This window comes from Rattus norvegicus, chromosome 1, assembly GCF_021556685.1.
Source record: "Rattus norvegicus strain SHRSP/BbbUtx chromosome 1, alternate assembly SHRSP_T2T, whole genome shotgun sequence".
NCBI classification, from domain to species: domain Eukaryota; kingdom Metazoa; phylum Chordata; class Mammalia; order Rodentia; family Muridae; genus Rattus; species Rattus norvegicus.
Window position 1 is genome coordinate 222324940 of NC_141534.1, and position 17056 is coordinate 222341995.

General features: G+C 41.1%; 1 protein-coding gene across 2 annotated transcripts in view; it reads left to right on the forward strand.

Moving 5' to 3' along the window:
• Window positions 1-16825, forward strand: part of Fam111al1 (FAM111 trypsin like peptidase A like 1) — a 32979-nt gene extending 16154 nt beyond the window's left edge. The window contains exons 1-4 of one of the 2 annotated variants that reach the window (XM_087608841.1): window positions 8023-8237; window positions 9069-9506; window positions 11264-11374; window positions 14173-16825. In XM_087608841.1, the coding sequence (XP_087464967.1) occupies window positions 11294-11374; window positions 14173-15915 (1824 nt within the window). In that variant the 5' untranslated portion in view covers window positions 8023-8237; window positions 9069-9506; window positions 11264-11293 and the 3' untranslated portion in view covers window positions 15916-16825. Of the gene's footprint in view, window positions 1-8022; window positions 8238-9068; window positions 9507-11263; window positions 11375-14172 lie in introns of those variants that run through there. The other variant, XM_087608846.1, reaches the window with a different exon arrangement.
• The last annotated feature ends 231 nt before the right edge of the window (window positions 16826-17056 follow it).

Below are 17056 nucleotides of genomic sequence, written 5' to 3' on the forward strand. Positions count from 1 at the left end.
AGGGCCCAGGAGCAGCAGGACTTCTGCGCCTGAGACACCGCCGGAACCTGAAAGAAACAGACCGGATAAACAGTTCTCTGCACCCAAATCCCGTGGGAGGGAGAGCTAAACCTTCAGAGAGGCAGACAAGCCTGGGAAACCAGAAGAGACTGCTCCCTGCACACACATCTCGGACGCCAGAGGAAAAAGCCAAAGACCATCTGGAACCCTGGTGCACTGAAACTCCCGGAAGGGGCGGCACAGGTCTTCCTGGTTGCTGCCGCTGCAGAGAGCCCCTGGGCAGCACCCCACGAGCAAACCTGAGCCTCGGGACCACAGGTAAGACCAAATTTTCTGCTGCAAGAAAGCTGCCTGGTGAGCTTGGGACACACGGAAGCAGAATTTCTCTAGGACCGGGCACGTTCTGTGTTTACCGGAAGTTCCACACCCGCGGATCCCGGCCCGAAGCAGCTCTCTGCTCCCAGACCCGGTGAGAGAGAGACCCAACCACCTGGTCAGGTGGGCACTCCTGAGGCTGCAGAGCGAAAGAGACCACCAAATCTGCTCACCCCTGCCCACATCCCTGGCCCAAGAGGAAACTGTATAAGGCCTCTGGGCTCCCGTGGGGGAGGGCCCAGGAGCGGCAGGACCCCTGCCTGAGACACCGCAGGAACCTGAAAGAAACAGACCGGATAAATAGTTCTCTGCACCCAAATCCCGTGGGAGGGAGAGCTAACTAAACCTTCAGAGAGGCAGACAAGCCTGGGAAACCAGAAGAGACTGCTCCCTGCACACATCTCGGACGCCAGAGGAAAAAGCCAAAGACCATCTGGAACCCTGGTGCACTGAAGTTCCCGGAAGGGGCGGCACAGGTCTTCCTGGTTGCTGCCGCTGCAGAGAGGCCGTGGGCAGCACCCCACGAGCGAACTTGAGCCTCAGGACCACAGGTAAGACCAAATTTTCTGCTGCAAGAAAGCTGCCTGGTGAACTCAAGACACAGGCCCACAGGAACAGCTGAAGACCTGTAGAGAGGAAAAACTACACGCCCGAAAGCAGAACACTCTGTCCCCATAACTGACTGAAAGAGAGGAAAACAGGTCTACAGCACTCCTGACACACAGGCTTATAGGACAGTCTAGCCACTGTCAGAAATAGCAGAACAAAGTAACACTAGAGATAATCTGATGGCGAGAGGCAAGCGCAGGAACCCAAGCAACAGAAACCAAGACTGCATGCCATCATCGGAGCCCAATTCTCCCGCCAAAACAAACATGGAATATCCAAACACACCAGAAAAGCAAGATCTAGTTTCAAAATCATATCTGATCATGATGCTGGAGGACTTCAAGAAAGACATGAACACACTTAGGGAAACACAGGAAATCATTAATAAACAAGTAGAGGCCTACAGAGAGGAATGGCAAAAATCCCTGAAAGAATTCCAGGAAAACACAATCAAACAGATGAAGGAATTAAAAATGGAAATAGAAGCAATCAAGAAAGAACACATGGAAACAACCCTGGATATAGAAAACCAAAAGAAGAGACAAGGAGCTGTAGATACAAGCTTCACCAACAGAATACAAGAGATGGAAGAGAGAATCTCAGGAGCAGAAGATTCCATAGAAATCATTGACTCAACTGTCAAAGATAATGTAAAGCGGAAAAAGCTACTGGTCCAAAACATACAGGAAATCCAGGACTCAATGAGAAGATCAAACCTAAGGATAATAGGTATAGAAGAGAGTGAAGACTCCCAGCTCAAAGGACCAGTAAATATCTTCAACAAAATCATAGAAGAAAACTTCCCTAACCTAAAAAAAGAGATACCCATAGGCATACAAGAAGCCTACAGAACTCCGAATAGATTGGACCAGAAAAGAAACACCTCCCGTCACATAATTGTCAAAACACCAAACGCACAAAATAAAGAAAGAATATTAAAAGCAGTAAGGGAAAAAGGTCAAGTAACATATAAAGGGAGACCTATCAGAATCACACCAGACTTCTCGCCAGAAACTATGAAGGCCAGAAGATCCTGGACTGATGTCATACAGACCCTAAGAGAACACAAATGCCAGCCCAGGTTACTGTATCCAGCAAAACTCTCAATTAACATTGATGGAGAAACCAAGATATTCCATGACAAAACCAAATTTACACAATATCTTTCTACAAATCCAGCACTACAAAGGATAATAAATGGTAAAGCCCAACATAAGGAGGCAAGCTATACCCTAGAAGAAGCAAGAAACTAATCGTCTTGGCAACAAAACAAAGAGAATGAAAGCACACAAACATAACCTCACATCCAAATATGAATATAAAGGGAAACATAATCACTATTCCTTAATATCTCTCAATATCAATGGCCTCAACTCCCCAATAAAAAGACATAGATTAACAAACTGGATACGCAACGAGGACCCTGCATTCTGCTGCCTACAGGAAACACACCTCAGAGACAAAGACAGACACTACCTCACAGTGAAAGGCTGGAAAACAACTTTCCAAGCAAATGGTCAGAAGAAGCAAGCTGGAGTAGCCATTCTAATATCAAATAAAATCAATTTCCAACTAAAAGTCATCAAAAAAGATAAGGAAGGACACTTCATATTCATCAAAGGAAAAATCCACCAAGATGAACTCTCAATCCTAAATATCTATGCCCCAAATACAAGGGCACCTACATACGTGAAAGAAACCCTACTAAAGCTCAAAACACACATTGCACCTCACACAATAATAGTGGGAGATTTCAACACCCCACTCTCATCAATGGACAGATCATGGAAACAGAAATTAAACAGTGATGTCGACAGACTAAGAGAAGTCATGAGCCAAATGGACTTAACGGATATTTATAGAACATTCTATCCTAAAGCAAAAGGATATACCTTCTTCTCAGCTCCTCATGGTACTTTCTCCAAAATTGACCATATAATTGGTCAAAAAACGGGCCTCAACAGGTACAGAAAGATAGAAATAATCCCATGCGTGCTATCGGACCACCACGGCCTAAAACTGGTCTTCAATAACAATAAGGGAAGAATGCCCACATATACGTGGAAATTGAACAATGCTCTACTCAATGATAACCTGGTCAAGGAAGAAATAAAGAAAGAAATTAAAAACTTTTTAGAATTTAATGAAAATGAAGATACAACATACTCAAACTTATGGGACACAATGAAAGCTGTGCTAAGAGGAAAACTCATAGCGCTGAGTGCCCGCAGAAAGAAACAGGAAAGAGCATATGTCAGCAGCTTGACAGCACACCTAAAAGCTCTAGAACAAAAAGAAGCAAATACACCCAGGAGGAGTAGAAGGCAGGAAATAATCAAACTCAGAGCTGAAATCAACCAAGTAGAAACAAAAAGGACCATAGAAAGAATCAACAGGACCAAAAGTTGGTTCTTTGAGAAAATCAACAAGATAGATAAACCCTTAGCCAGACTAACGAGAGGACACAGAGAGTGCGTCCAAATTAACAAAATCAGAAATGAAAAGGGAGACATAACTACAGATTCAGAGGAAATTCAAAAAATCATCAGATCTTACTATAAAAACCTATATTCAACAAAATTTGAAAATCTTCAGGAAATGGACAATTTCCTAGACAGATACCAGGTATCAAAGTTAAATCAGGAACAGATAAACCAGTTAAACAACCCCATAACTCCTAAGGAAATAGAAGCAGTCATTAAAGGTCTCCCAACCAAAAAGAGCCCAGGTCCAGATGGGTTTAGTGCAGAATTCTATCAAACCTTCATAGAAGACCTCATACCAATATTATCCAAACTATTCCACAAAATTGAAACAGATGGAGCCCTACCGAATTCCTTCTACGAATCTACAATTACTCTTATACCTAAACCACACAAAGACACAACAAAGAAAGAGAACTTCAGACCAATTTCCCTTATGAATATCGATGCAAAAATACTCAATAAAATTCTGGCAAACCGAATTCAAGAGCACATCAAAACAATCATCCACCATGATCAAGTAGGCTTCATCCCAGGCATGCAGGGATGGTTTAATATACGGAAAACCATCAACGTGATCCATTATATAAACAAACTGAAAGAACAGAACCACATGATCATTTCATTAGATGCTGAGAAAGCATTTGACAAAATTCAACACCCCTTCATGATAAAAGTCCTGGAAAGAATAGGAATTCAAGGCCCATACCTAAACATAGTAAAAGCCATATACAGCAAACCAGTTGCTAACATTAAACTAAATGGAGAGAAACTTGAAGCAATCCCACTAAAATCAGGGACTAGACAAGGCTGCCCACTCTCTCCCTACTTATTCAATATAGTTCTTGAAGTTCTAGCCAGAGCAATCAGACAACAAAAGGAGATCAAAGGGATACAGATCGGAAAAGAAGAGGTCAAAATATCACTATTTGCAGATGATATGATAGTATATTTAAGTGATCCCAAAAGTTCCACCAGAGAACTACTAAAGCTGATAAACAACTTCAGCAAAGTGGCTGGGTATAAAATTAACTCAAATAAATCAGTTGCCTTCCTCTATACAAAAGAGAAACAAGCCGAGAAAGAAATTAGGGAAACGACACCCTTCATAATAGACCCAAATAATATAAAGTACCTCGGTGTGACTTTAACCAAGCAAGTAAAAGATCTGTACAATAAGAACTTCAAGACACTGAAGAAAGAAATTGAAGAAGACCTCAGAAGATGGAAAGATCTCCCATGCTCATGGATTGGCAGGATTAATATAGTAAAAATGGCCATTTTACCAAAAGCAATCTACAGATTCAATGCAATCCCCATCAAAATACCAATCCAATTCTTCAAAAAGTTAGACAGAACAATTTGCAAATTCATCTGGAATAACAAAAAACCCAGGATAGCTAAAGCTATCCTCAACAATAAAAGGACTTCAGGGGGAATCACTATCCCTGAACTCAAGCAGTATTACAGAGCAATAGTGATAAAAACTGCATGGTATTGGTACAGAGACAGACAGATAGACCAATGGAATAGAATTGAAGACCCAGAAATGAACCCACACACCTATGGTCACTTGATTTTTGACAAAGGAGCCAAAACCATCCAATGGAAAAAAGATAGCATTTTCAGCAAATGGTGCTGGTTCAACTGGAGGGCAACATGTAGAAGAATGCAGATCGATCCATGCTTATCACCCTGTACAAAGCTTAAGTCGAAGTGGATCAAGGACCTCCACATCAAACCAGACACACTCAAACTAATAGAAGAAAAACTAGGGAAGCATCTGGAACACATGGGCACTGGAAAAAATTTCCTGAACAAAACACCAATGGCTTATGCTCTAAGATCAAGAATTGACAAATGGGATCTCATAAAACTGCAAAGCTTCTGTAAGGCAAAGGACACTGTGGTTAGGACAAAACGGCAACCAACAGATTGGGAAAAGATCTTTACCAACCCTACAACAGATAGAGGCCTTATATCCAAAATATACAAAGAACTCAAGAAGTTAGACCGCAGGGAAACAAATAACCCTATTAAAAAATGGGGTTCAGAGCTAAACAAAGAATTCACAGCTGAGGAATGCCGAATGGCTGAGAAACACCTAAAGAAATGTTCAACATCTTTAGTCATAAGGGAAATGCAAATCAAAACAACCCTGAGATTTCACCTCACACCAGTGCGATTGGCTAAGATCAAAAACTCAGGTGACAGCAGATGCTGGCGAGGTTGTGGAGAAAGAGGAACACTCCTCCATTGTTGGTGGGATTGCAGACTGGTAAAACCATTCTGGAAATCAGTCTGGAGGTTCCTCAGAAAATTGGACATTGAACTGCCTGAGGATCCAGCTATACCTCTCTTGGGCATATACCCAAAAGATGCCTCAACATATAAAAGAGACACGTGCTCCACTATGTTCATCGCAGCCTTATTTATAATAGCCAGAAACTGGAAAGAACCCAGATGCCCTTCAACAGAGGAATGGATACAGAAAATGTGGTACATCTACACAATGGAATACTACTCAGCTATCAAAAACAACGAGTTTATGAAATTCGTAGGCAAATGGTTGGAACTGGAAAATATCATCCTGAGTGAACTAACCCAATCACAGAAAGACATACATGGTATGCACTCATTGATAAGTGGCTATTAGCCCAAATGCTTGAATTACCCTAGATCCCTAGAACAAACGAAACTCAAGACGGATGATCAAAATGTGAATGCTTCACTCCTTCTTTAAATGAGGAAAAAGAATACCCTTGGCAGGGAAGGGAGAGGCAAAGATTAAAACAGAGACTGAAGGAACACCCATTCAGAGCCTGTCCCACATTTGGCCCATACATATACAGCCACCCAATTGGACTAGATGGATGAAGCAAAGAAGTGCAGACCGACAGGAGCCGGATGTAGATCGCTCCTGAGAGACACAGCCAGAATACAGCAAATACAGAGGCGAATGCCAGCAGCAAACCACTGAACTGAGAATAGGTCCCCTATTGAAGGAATCAGAGAAAGAACTGGAAGAGCTTGAAGGGGCTCGAGACCCCAAAAGTACAACAATGCCAAGCAACCAGAGCTTCCAGGGACTAAGCCACTACCTAAAGACTATACATGGACTGACCCTGGACTCTGACCCCATAGGTAGCAATGAATATCCTAGTAAGAGCACCAGTGGAAGGGGAAGCCCTGGGTCCTGCTAAGACTGAACCCCCAGTGAACTAGTCTATGGGGGGAGGGCGGCAATGGTGGGAGGGTTGGGAGGGGAACACCCATAAGGAAGGGGAGGGGGGAGGGGGATGTTTGCCCGGAAACCGGGAAAGGGAATAACACTCGAAATGTATATAAGAAATACTCGTTAATAAAAAAAAAAAAAAAAAGTATTCTAGTCAACTTAGTTAATCTTTCCACCAAACTCATTTTACTATCAAATTAAAGTGTTCATATAATTTTTGTTCTAAAAAAAAAAAAATAGGGGAGATTCTCCATATATTTAGTGCACAGTTAACTAAATTTTACTAAATTCTTTTGTCAGAGCACACATCCATTCTTTCTTTTGATGCCTTGACTTTGTAGATAACCTTACCAACTTGCATACCATAAGGGTCACTATGCACTGAAATTTCTACTGGATTAGCAAGCCTGTAATTTTATGTACCAGTCATTACAGTGCCAAACAGAAAAATTTGTGCACACCAAAAGTCTGTGGTTTATATCTTTGCTTATTTCTCTCTTCTGAACCAATGGAAACCAAAGGATTATTATGCTCATAATCACATCTATTCTGGAATTTCATATGATTTAGAATTATATATTATATAACCTGTTGGGACTGACTCATAAGCCATTCAATCTTCTTCTGTATTTGTGGTTGACCAACTTGTATTTCCTTGTTAAAGCTTAATGCCAGATGTATTTACCCCTTTAAAAATATATATATTCATCTTTTAAAAAATCTTGTAGGTACTACTTCTTTCTGTAATTATTGATAAAACTAATAAAACCTTGGAATTCTAATAGTTCTAAAAATATATTTCTTTTTAAAAACATTTTTATTGTTTTTCTGTGAATCTTTCATCATGTACCTCAATCCCACTCATCTCTTCCTCCTCTCATATCTGCTCTCTACCCTTACAACAGCCCCTAAAACAGAGAAAACATATCTATATGGAAGCTGTTATTGGGTCACAGTGCTTAAAAGAAGAAAAAATTCAATGGTTCATGGTAGAAATGTGCCACACTTAAATAAGCTTTGTATGACATGAACTTCTGTTAAAAGCTTGTAATTCCTGGTGACTTTTCACTTATAAAAATACTACTTGCACGGGTTACTTGATTTATGGATATATGAAACCTCAGAACAAAAGTTTTTCTTTCTCTTAAACTATTCTTTTGTCAATCATTCAGAATTCTGTTATTCTGAAAAGTGTCCCTGTTGTATATGATAGTTTATTTGGGGGATTCTTTATAAGGTATGGGATGCTGCTGCCAGACTTTCCTGAGTAAGTGCTGGCGAAAGAGGACTACTAACTTGCCTGCATCTGTCTCTGACTAGGGACCAAGGAGTCTGCCGAAGGAAACTGAAGAGCTGTAACATTTTCACAGCTTGGAGAAGATAGAATCTTTATAAGTACAGTTGAAGCTTGATCAGTTATACAAGTGCACTGATGGTTCCTGTCTTCTCTGGTTCCTGTCATTTGAAACCAACTCCTGTTGTATATATGAAGAATCTGGGACACTCATATTTAAGAAAAAGTTGATGTCATTAAGGTGACTAAGTAGAAGGCTTAGAAAAATGCATTAATTTGCAAATATTTTGGCATAAGAAATTTTCCAACTGAAAAAATTATTTAGTAAGCAAAAGCTAAGATGTTTCATTGAAATCATAAGGCAGTTAATAATAAACTGAAGAAAACCAAACAAAAGTTTGGTTGATTTAGCCTGCAACTCACTCCTCTCTCTTCTTCTCCCTCCACCTCCCAGAATTCTTCCTTCCATTTTGATAGCCCAAATAATCTCCTTAACCATCTCCCTTAAAGTCTTTCTGTGTCTTTTCTGGCCTTTCTGCCTCAAAGTTCTCCTTTCTAGATCCTGTCTTTAACCATGCTCAATCCCATATGAATTTCACATCCAAATATTTTCAATGTGGCCTTTTTACCTATTCACTCTACATCCTGATACTTGCCCCCTTCCTGGGAGCCCCTCCCACAATCCTTCCCTCATTCTCCCTTCCCTTTCTACTCTGAGAGGGCTCCCTGGCTATCCCTCCACCCTGGCACTTCAAGACTCTGAGAGGATAGGCACTTTCTCTCCTACTGAGGTCACACAAAGCAGCACAGCTAGAAGAACATATGCCAGGAACAGGCAACAGCATTTGAAAGAGGCCACCTCCTAGAGCCAGGCAGAAACCCCAGTCACGCAACAGAGACACCAACCCACACACAAAACTTTCTTCCTGATTCTCGAAGCCTTCACCTGCTACCTACAGGGGATGTAGCCTCCTCTTTCCTGGGAACTTACTTAAGTGAGTACGTGGCCAGAGGGATTAATGTCACTGTAGCAAATGGCTCTATATGACCTGGTTCTCCTCCTTTTCTCTAGCCAAGACTCAGGATGCTTTCCAAACAAGTTCCTCCCTGTGAGCCCAGGTAGAGCTGAGGCAGAAACCCTTTCACTCTGGCTCCACCCATTAGCGAACCCTGTTGGATATGTGGTCCTGTACCCACCCGGGAATATTCTAAGGCGCATGAATAAAGAGGAACTTGAAGAGAAAAACAAAACCTGTTTTCTACTCAGCAACAGTTACAACTCTTCAACAGGAAAAACTTGCTCTGAGGTTATGTGTACTCTGGCCTTTGGGTAGCATCCTCTGTTTACAGCCAGTTTCCTGCCACCACAAAGGGGTGCATGAGGCAATCAATGAAGGCTGTGTAAGGCCCCTCCCACTGCCCCATCTCTTGCCTCACTTTTTCTGACCCTCTTCAAGCAGCAGTCTTCAGACTCCTAGTGGGAAGCACAAGGACAGGACCTGTTTCTTAGGTGAGTTACTTTTGGTTTGGGGGCCCAACTTGGAGCTTGGGAGGATTTATTTGCCATGTAATAATCCAGAAAAGCCTTATTCAGTGGGTGTCTGGGGGTGTGTGGCAGACGGGCACCCACATGTTGCAGTTCCTAAGAGAACAGCAGGCTCAGACCCACTTGTGTGTCATTTGCAGTTCTTGGGGGAGTCAAAGAATACCAGAGCCTAAGGGAGCGCATTTGGATAGTAAAACCTGGCAACCACCCATAAACCTGGTGGCTTACTTTAAGAAACATCCCTGAGCATGTCCAATACAGAGGTCAATGCTAGCAGCAAACCACAGAACTGAGAACAGGACCCCCTTGGGGGGAATTAGAGGAAGTGTTGAGAGAGTTGAAGGAGCTTGCAACCCCATAAAAACAACAACCAACAAGAGCTTCCAGGGACTAAACCACTACCGAAGGACATGGACTGACCCAGGGCTCCAACTGCATATGTAGCAGACAATAGCCTTGTTGGGGCACCAGTGGACTGGGAAGCCCTTAGTCCTGCCAAGGTTGGGGAATTCCCCCAGTGCAGGGGAATATGGGGGGGGTACAGTAAGAGGGATGTATAGGGGGAATACCTTTATGGGGGAGGAGGAAGAGAGGGAAAGGGGGCCTATGGACAGGAAACTGGGAAGGGGAATAACATTTGAAATGTAAGTAAAGAAATATATCTAATAAACAATTAAAAAAAGAAACATCCCTAAAATTAATTTTTTAGTGTCTAAATGTTGTGTGTAGCGATTATCCTCAAATGCATTTTCTTTTTTTCTTTTTTTAATCTTTATTAACTTGAATATTTCTTATTTACATTTCGATTATTATTCCCCTTCCCGGTTTCCAGGCCAACAACCCCCTAGCCCCCCCTCCCCTTCTATTCGGGCTTCCCCTCCCCATCCTCCCCCCATTACCACCCTCCCCCCAACAATCACGTTCACTGGGGGTTCAGTCTTGGCAGGACCAAGGGCTTCCCCTTCCACTGGTGCTCTTACTAGGCTATTCATTGTTAACTATGAAGTTGGAGTCCACGGTCAGTCCATGTATAGTCTTTAGGTAGTGGCTTAGTCCCTGGAAGCTCTGGTTGCTTGGCATTGTTGTTCATATGAGGTCTCGAGCCCCTTCAAGCTCTTCCAGTCCTTTCTCTGATTCCTTCAACGGGGGTCCTATTCTCAGTTCAGTGGTTTGCTGCTGGCATTTGCCTATGTATTTGCTGTATTCTGGCTGTGTCTCTCAGGAGAGATCTACATCTGGTTCCTGTCAGCCTGCACTTCTTTGCTTCATCCATCTTGTCTAATTGGATGGCTGTATATGTATGGGCCACACGTGGGGCAGGCTCTGAATGGGTATTCATTCTGCCTCTGTTCTAAACTTTGCCTCCCTATTCCCTGCCAAGGGTTTTCTTGTTCCCCTTTTAAAGAAGGAGTGAAGCATTCACATCAAATGCATTTTCTTGAGTGACCTTTCTAGACCAAAGATCCAAGACGGCAGTGGAAATAACCGATTTCCTTCTTAGGCATGTTAAATGTTTGTGGAGTGAAGCCATGTACTCTTGCATAGCAGGCTACAACAATAACCTGGTTTGAACTATTTGGTTGCTAACTGTATCCTAGGGCATGGAAAGCAGGAGAGGAAAGATAGGATAAAGGATTTAAATTTATTTTTCCCTGGGTACACTATGTGACTGCTGTGAAGATACTGCTGTAACATTTACTTCTTTGAAATTACTGTTTCAGTTAAAAAATCTGCTTCATCTCCAAGCCACCATGAGTTCTGAAGAGCACGAGTCACGGAAGGACCATAACAATTTAAAGGAATCCATGAAAATCAAGTACTGTTCATCTCAGGTATGTCTATAAACATGTGTGGACTTGTGATGTATTCCGTACTACTAGACTATATCCTCCTAGACTCTAGGCCACATAAACCTTTCTGTTAAGACATGGCCTCATGAATACTGGGAATATTTCATATGGTGAAATTTGTGGTGTTACAGAGCAAGAAGATGGCATCTCATCCCCTAAAGGTAGAGTTCCAGACAGTTGTGAGTTGCTTTGTGGGTGCTGGCAACCAAATCTGGCTCTCTGGAAGAGCAGTAACTCTTTTTTTTTTGGTTCTTTTTTTTTTTTTTCGGAGCTGGGGACCGAACCCAGGACCTTGCGCTTCCTAGGCAAGCGTTCTACCACTGAGCTAAATCCCCAACCCCAAGAGCAGTAACTGTTAACCACCAAGCTGTCTCTTCAGTCCTTGAAACAATAATGTTTAAAAGGGCAAGTGCTACATGTTAGAAATAACAACATTAGTACTACTTAAGAGTATGAGTATTTTACTCTGAGTGTGGCTAATGTATTGAATCTTAACAATCTATATTTGCATAGAGCTTTACAGCACATATATCCTTACCCTCACCTCATTAAGTGGGTGAAGGAGATTCTACCTCCAATTTGTTTATGGGGAGAAGGGACAAAGTTGGTTACCTGAAGTCAGTTCATTTTGCTTTATAGGCTCTGCTGACATGTCAGATTTTGTTTCTCTCCTGAGTCTAAAATGCTACTTGAATTCATAATAAGTGGTTAAGACTGCCAGTCCTTCAGCCTGCTTCCTCTTTTCTGAGATCTAGAAGGGTCAAAGATTCAAAATATATAGAAAATTCACAGGGTATTTTTTTTTTCTAGATCTGTCTCCTGCCCCAGTCCTACTCTGTGACAGAGCAAGTTAGTTACCACATCCTTTCAAAAATGTGAAGAACTCATGGTGACTCACACCTACAATCCAAGTAGTCTGAAGGCAGAGGCAGAGGTTTGCACATTTCAGGCCTGCTTGGGTGCCATTGTCTGAAATGCACAACACAAACAAAAAAAATTGGTGAAGTGTCTATATGCCTCCAAGACAGCATGCTACAGCATGCTATCAACGTCGTGCACAGATATTTCTGACAGCATTTAGATTAGGAGATGTTTCTGAGACTTTTTGTGCTTGCCTGCAGGACATTTATTTATATCACCTAACACTCCATTATATGTATAAAGCAGAGTATCAGTGTTGGGACAAATGAAGAGAAGCTTAATCTTTGCTATTTTCCACCACATGAATACAATGTGGGAATAGGGATGAAAGGCTTTTATTTTTGCTGACTTTTGTTATTTGATTACCCACATTAGTTCTCCTTTTCTCCTTCTTCCCTGCATTTTAAGACAGTGTCCTATACAAATGCAGACTTGGGTGCAAAATTTACAAATATCACTCATAGTCTAATGGGAGAAGGTATCAGAAAGTGTACTTGAAGTTCATGTGGCATGAGGAAAGGTACTTAGAAGATAATATTCTGATCATCAATTTCTCTATCAAAATGTGAGGCCATTCATAGGATTTGTGGATCTGTGCAATCAAGAAATACATGATACACCGGGTGAATCAATGTATTGATTTTTATGAGTAAGTAATTAAGCAATGATCGGTTGTTTAGTTTTTCCCCCTGACTAATAAATAAATCATAAAATAGCACCTGGAGAGACGGCTCAGTAGGTAAAACATTTGATACAGAAATGTGAGGAACTTAGGTCAGATGCCCAGAACTAAGTAAATACTGTGTGGTCATGATTCCCCACCTATAATACCAGTAGATGAGAAGAAGTGACAAGGGAAGTCTGGAACATGCTGGCTAGATTGATGTGATTAGAAAGTTCCTGTTTGAAGAGACTCTTACTCCATATATAAAATACATCATGTTCATAGAAGACACCCAACTTCAGCTTCTTACCTCCATGTGCTGTGCAAACATATGTGCCCACAGGCATATGAATACCCACATACACAGAGACCCAAAGTCCACAAACAAATGCATGTAAAAAGAAACAAAAATTTGACATAAAAATCAAATCACACTAGCATATCCTTATTAAAATTTTTAATGAGTTTTTTAAAGGTGGGTGTGGTGGTGTATTCCTAGAATTTTAGCACATAGGAAAGGAGGCATCATAAGTTTGTGGCCAGCCTCAGCTACATATTTTATTCTGGGGTTATCCCACCTATTGAATAAATTCTAGTTTCAGAAAAACTATAATAGGTGGCTGGAGAGAGAGCTCAGCTTTTAAATGAAAGTACTGATCTTAAGGAGAACATTAAGTAGTTCATTGGCCAGTTAGATCATGAGACTAGAATTGGCTGGAAATACAGCTCTAGGGGATCCAATGCTTTCAGTGTCTTTTCAGGCACTGCATTTACATGAACTTACCCACAATTACATATTTACACACATAATTCAAAATACAAGATAATCTCTTACAAAACAAGAAATTATTGAACAAATTCAAATTTATATATCATAATTTTGCTATGGTTGGCAAAGATAAAAACTCTTTTCCTGAAAATAAAATATTCAAAAATGGTTTTGTGGAAACTGGTAGGTAGTTAAAATCTGAGAAACAGTTACATTTCCTAACTGCCTATTTGTTTGGGAATAAAAGCCATTTGTAATATGAAAAGTTTATCTGTTGGATATGCTAGGTGGCTGAGCTTATAATTTGGATCCTGGGTTAAATCCTGACTTAAATATATTCATTAATTCTTTGAATTGCATACTAATAAGGGAAACAAAGGGTAAGAGTTGGAATTCAAATTTAAATTATCTATTATCTCTTTTTAGGTCATTCAAGAGAAGAAAAATGATCCCAAGATTTTGGGATCTCAAAAAAGAACAACTGAGATACCTAATACCCAAGAGCCAAGAATCCATTCTTCTAACCAAACTCAACAATTCTGGATGACTCTCCCAACAAAAATAATCAAAATAACCATCTTGGGGGTAAATGAACAGAAAGATATACAGATTAACATCAATATGGAGACAGGCAGCTTATATGAGGTACTGCACAAGCTGGACCCTCTCAAAAGAGAGATAGAAATCCAGCCAGGCAAAGAAATGCTGGTGTGTAGCATAGAAGGAATAGAGGGGTACATAAACCTTGGCATGCCCCTCCGTTGTATTCCAGAAGGCAGCCATATGGTCATTAAATTTTCTAAAACTGAAAGTAAAGAGAAAGAAAATAACCAAGTGTTTGGCTGCATTGACCAGTCATCTGCTGAGTGTGTTGTATTTTACATCCATGCAGTCGGGAATAGGGAGCAAAGAATTCTGAAGTGCAGGGAGCTTCACGAGGAGGGCACCAAACTCTGTGTGTATGGCTTCAAAGGAGAGACCATCAAGGCCACCCTGAGGAAAGATGGCAGGTTTCAGTGCTTTGTAGAGAGTGACCATTGGAAACTCATTAATAATGACACCATCATAGCAAACACGCAGCCAGTAGATGCATTAGAGGGCAAGCTCTTCCAGATTGAGGTTGAGATCAATAAGAGCACTTGGGCAGCAGTAGCCACTCAGACTTCTCAGTTAGAGGACAGAAGCTTTAGTGTGTTGGAAGGATACATTGTGGATAAGTATCCCACACTGATAGGAGAACGTGAGAAAATCAGAGCATACATTGAGGGGGAAAGTAAAAATAGGAAAGGAGGGTCACTTTTTAACATCCATAGAAGGGAGTTCAGGAAACTGACCAAAAACTCTACTCCAGCTAATGTAGTTACAATGGTTTCACAGTTCATTCCCTCAGTTGGCCTCATAGTTTGGGACAATAATGGACACAGAGGTAGTGCTACTTGCTTTGTTTTTAGAGGGTTATACATATTCACTTGTCGGCATGTGTTAAATGACATTGTGGGAGAAGGGATAGACCCACTTGCGTGTACAGACCTAATTAGTCAATGTGTGAGGGTGACATTTGCTTATGACTATTGTAAAGAGATGAGCTCGGACAGCTATTTTGGCATTGAACCTTGGTTTGAGATATCTGATATAACTCTTGACTACTGTGTCCTGAAACTGAAGGAAAATGGACAACAAGTACCTGCTGGACTGTACAATGGAATATCTACTGCAATTCCCAGTGGGTTAATCTGTATGATTGGCTATAGAAATGGACAACAGAAGTTTAGTGATGCTTGTACAGTGATCCCTCAAGGTAAACAGAAAGAGAAAGATCAGCAATGGGTTCATGGAACAGCAACAGCAGGTCAAGGCCATCCCTTTCAGTACCTCCACATGTACACTCAGAGAAGTTTCCAAAATATGACTGATAACCCTAATGATGTTACCTATAATACTTTTTATTGTGGGTCTTCTGGATCTCCAGTGTTTGACTGTAAAGGTTCTCTGGTGGCCATGAATACTGTTGGCTTCTCTTGTGTGTATGAACATAGAGATTATAATATTGTGGAATTTGGCACAAGAATGGAACACATCCTTGCTGATATTAAGCAAAAACATGAATTGTGGTATAATGAAGTTTGTGTATATCAGCAGGATGTAGAAATGTGTAGTGTAGACTTTTAGGGCTAAAGAGAATTTATTCCCTTTTGTGACTCTTGAAGAGAGTTGAGTTTTCTAAAGGCATTAACTTGTTTTTATAACATGCAAAGAATTGCTTTTAAGTCAAAAAGCAATGACTGGGAATACAGCTTAATTGTTGTGCACTTACCTACAATGCAAAAGGTTTTGGAATTTGTCCTCAATATAAATGAATATCACTACTCAAATGAATTTCCAAAATTTCCAGGAGCCAGCCCCAGCTGGGGTCTTCTTTCTTGTTAGTTCTTCTCTAGGCAGCAGAGGGGTAAGAGCACTGTAAGATTTTGTCTTATGAGATATTTAGGGCTGCTGTGTAATGATAAAATGTTGACTTATCTAAGTTACTATGTACTATAGCTTTCCTGCCTTCTGTGTTCCTCTGAGGCTGGAAACTGCAGTCTCTGAGACTTAGCACCTCTTTCTCAAAGGATTGAGTATATAGCCTTTATACTATCTCAGTGGGAACTGCATAGCTCTTTAACCTGCTAGTCAGAAGTTGAAAGAATAAAGATTTTAAGCTATCCCCCACTGATCCTGCTGTGAGGACAAGAAAAGAATAACATCACATGTTATGGGGAAGTAGTCCAGCCATAGACCACCTGGCCTCGACAAGGCCTGACTCGACAGTCCTGAGAAAAACAAGAGTTGGGGTCAGCTCACCCCAGATGCAGGGTGGCCTGGAGTTGAACTAAGACCAAGTTAGATCATGTGTGCCAATGTAAACAAACCAGTGAAATTGCTTTGCTTTGTGTAATTGTTGCCAACTACCTATGTAATTTTTCCTATAAATACCTTCCCCTAATTGGGCTTGGGGTCGACTCCTCTGTCTCCTGTGTGAGATACGTGTCATCCCCAGAGCTCTGGTTCCTCAAATACACCTCTTGTTTATTACATCAAGACTGGTTTCTCGTGAGTTCTTGGGGGTTGCGTCGTCTAGAGATTTGAGTGGGGTTCTTCCACACCCTGGTGGTCTTTCAAAGTCACAGGAAAAAAAAGGACACTTTGAAAAGTGATTATGTTTTTGATTGTGAGCCTAGCCTTTAACAGCTGAGCCAGCTATAACAAACAATGACTTCATGAAATTCATAGGCAAATGGAATGAACTAGAAAATATCATCCTGAGTGA